This window comes from Lipotes vexillifer, unplaced genomic scaffold (assembly GCF_000442215.2).
Source record: "Lipotes vexillifer unplaced genomic scaffold, Lipotes_vexillifer_v1.1 scaffold788, whole genome shotgun sequence".
NCBI lineage: Eukaryota > Metazoa > Chordata > Mammalia > Artiodactyla > Lipotidae > Lipotes > Lipotes vexillifer.
In genome coordinates, this window is record NW_006791862.1 from 2347760 (window position 1) to 2351003 (window position 3244).

Sequence of the window (3244 nt, forward strand, 5' to 3'; positions counted from 1 at the left end):
CCCGGGGGGCCATGGCCGCTGAGCCTGCGCGTCCGGAGCCTGTGCTCCGCAACGGGAGAGGCCACAACAGTGAGAGGCCCGCGTACCGCACGAAAAAAAAAAAAAAAAAATCTTTAGGCGAAGCCCTATTGCCTCAAACAGAGAGAAGTGGGGAGGGCAGTTTGCTTGAACCTGGGAAAGAAGTTTCCTACCCTTGACCTAGATCTTGAAGCAGTCCCTGAAGACTTCAGAGAACCCTGTAGGTCCTCAGAAAACAGTTCGGGGGAGTTCCCTGGCGGCCCAGTGGTTAGGACTCTGTGCTTTCACTGCTGAGGGCCCGGTTTCGATCCCTGGTGGGGGAACAAGGATCCTACAAGCCATGCAACAATAACAGAAAAAGAAAACAGTTCAAAAACCACTAGCCCAACGCCGTGGAGGTCTACTCGCTCTGATCTGGTGGCATGAGCGGTCTCGTTCTGCCCTGCACATCCGTGTTTCGTGGTGTTCCCTCCTTCATCCGTCCTGTGGAAGGGCTAAAATGGACCCTGGGCAGGGTGGGGAGTTGGCGGTGAGCAGACATAGAGAACGGCCCGCTCTCTGCAAGGTGACTCAGCGTCAGATGTCCCCTGTGCGCTGCAGGTACCTTCGACCGGAGCGTGACCCTGCTGGAGGTGTGTGGGAGCTGGCCGGAGGGCTTCGGGCTACGGCACATGGCCTCCATGGAGCACACGGAGGAGGGCCTGCGGGAGCGGCTGGCCGATGCCATGGCCGAGTCACCGAGCCGGGACGTGGTGGGATCCGGAACAGGTAAAGGTGGCCTCACACTCCTAGCCTGGCTTGGTCATGAATGGCTCCTGTGGGTATGGAGCTTCTCTGGTGGGAGAGGGGGTGTGTTTTAACCATTTGTTTCTTTAGTCAGTACTCTGATTGCCATCCATTTTGGAAGCTTCTGATATTGGGAAACCCAGTGCAGAGGGGGGTTCCCAGGGAACCGACTCCTCCTACATGGACTAATGCGTACAAACATGCTGTGGTTACACAACTGTATTGTATAGGTGGCTCCCAGAAGGACACCTTCTCCAGGGGAAGGGACAGCCTTGGTGTCCCTAAGGTTTCAGCAGCCCTTGAGCACTGAACACTGAGGCAGCACACCTTCTGCCCTGCTGCAGGCTTTATAGATTGGAGAGTATCTGGGCCCTGCCAGCCTGGGAGGGAGCAAGGATGCAGCAGGCAAGGCTGGTGTGATCCCCCAGACAGCTTTTTCTTACACTGCCTTTTGCCTCTGTACTCTTGTCCTTGAGACGGTCCAGCAACTGGGGCCTGGGGTAGCTTCTCACATCCATAGAGCAGAAACATCCTTAGATGATGGGTAAGCCCTGCCCCGGGCAAGCAGGTGTACACACACACACACACACACACACACACACGTATGCACTTAGGAAAGCCCACAACCCTTCCATCTTTGCAGAATTACAGTACAGCCTGCCTCTCCTTTTTTCTTTTTTTTTTTTTTCTGCCTCTCCTTTTTTCTAAAGTACCCCTTCCTTCTAGACATTGTGCTGTTAGTGCCAGCTCTAGCCCGACTTTTATCCCTGAGGAAGACCTCCCCACAGGCCTCTTGCCAGTGTTCTGAGGTCAACAGGAACTTTGTTCGGGGATGGAGCAGATCCTGGCTGCAGGCCTTCTCTCTCTTGCTTGCCTGCGTCCTCTCAAACCTGTTATTCTTTACCATGAGCTGCTCCATCTACGTGCCTACCTGAAGAGGGGATTCCAGGGAGGAGAAACTTCCTGGGGCAGGAATCAGGACAAGCAAGATCGAGTCAAAGCATTTTTGGAAACAAAAAAAAAAAAAAAAAAAAAAAAATATATATTTGGGGGGTTTTTTTTTTTTTTTTTTTTGTCCAGTGTTTTGAGAAAGGGTCTGATTTTCCTGTTTACCTCAATGGAAAGGTTCTGGGTAAACTCTTGTTGTCTGGAACAAAGACATCAGCCTCATCAGCCCTAGAGGGTTGAACGCCTTTCCCCGCGTACGAAAAAAAAAAAAAAAAAAAAAAAAATGCATTTTTGGCAGGGCTCAAAATGCCTGACATTATTACACAGTCCCAATTTCCTGCAGATCCTCCAGGTCTTTTAGATATTTGGGTTTAGCAGTTAACCTTTTCCCTCTCTTCTTTCCCATCCCATTCAGTTCCTCTGTTCCTACACTAACAGGATAGAGATCCATTGTCCTCATCTCTTTCTCCACAGCACTAGCTTCATGCCTGCCCATAGCTCTCCTGTGATAACTGGCAAATGAACAGAACAGATGCAAGAGAGGGAGTTGGCTAGAGAGGGAGCGGTGCTTTATCTGGCCACAGGAGACAGCCATCTCTGAGGACCAGGCCCCCTCCGTGCCCCCTTCTTCCCTGGAAAGGAAGACGTGCACCATGGAAGCTGCAACAAGCCATGTCCCACCCCCTCGACTCCCACAAGCACAGACATGGGCACGCCACCTCTCCACCCCCATTGTAAAGCCATCCAACTAGTGAATGGCAGGTCATCATGCCATTGTTCTCCCACCTGGGTCCGGAGGTGAGAAGCAGCTCTGCCATTTACAGGGGCTCTAACCCCATTTTGCTTGGAAGCTGGCCGAAGGGAGAAAGTCTTTCCCCTTTCTGAACCTTGCTCGTAGCACAGCTCTCCCTTACATCTCTGGGCCCTGGCCAGCCCCAGCTCACACAAACCAGAGCCCGTGGCACCAGACACACTCTCAAGGAGCCACCCTTCCAGGGACCAGAGCAGCTCTGGGTCAGCTCTCCTCTGCAGCCGCCTTACTCAGAAGCCACTTAGAGCACCTCCGTGTCGTCCAGCAACAGATTGGAAGTCTTGGAAGGCGCGTTCAGGCAGAGTTGGGGACCTTCAGCCTGGCACAGACCATTAGTAACCTGAGCGAAGCTGGCAGCCATTCATCTGCCAGACAGCTGAAGGATTCGGGAGAGTCTTTGTGGCCTTAAGCAGGTTCATGAAATTTAAAAACAAAGAGAGAGAGAGAGAGAGAGAGAGAGGAAATTAAAACTGCATGACCCATAGGTCAGAAAATAGGAGATGCCCTTTTTGAGCAGAGGGATTTCATTTTCCTCCCCAAACTGTCACCAAATGGGATTCATTTGGTTTTCTTTGACCAGATTAAATCTATCAGTCTATATGTGTGCACACATATATATGTTTTTGTCGTTGTTTTTAAACTCTGCCTCGATTTTTTTTTTTTTTTTTTTTTTTTTTTTTT

The 3244-nt window shown here is 51.2% G+C and overlaps 1 protein-coding gene across 3 annotated transcripts in view; it reads left to right on the plus strand.

The window, feature by feature from the left end:
* Positions 1-3244, plus strand: part of BCAS3 (BCAS3 microtubule associated cell migration factor) — a 592536-nt gene that overhangs the window by 564269 nt on the left and 25023 nt on the right. For all 3 annotated transcript variants that reach the window (XM_007464906.1, XM_007464904.1, XM_007464905.1), the window contains one exon: positions 619-786. In XM_007464906.1, coding sequence (XP_007464968.1) covers positions 619-786 — 168 coding nt within the window. The remainder of the gene's footprint in view (positions 1-618; positions 787-3244) is intronic.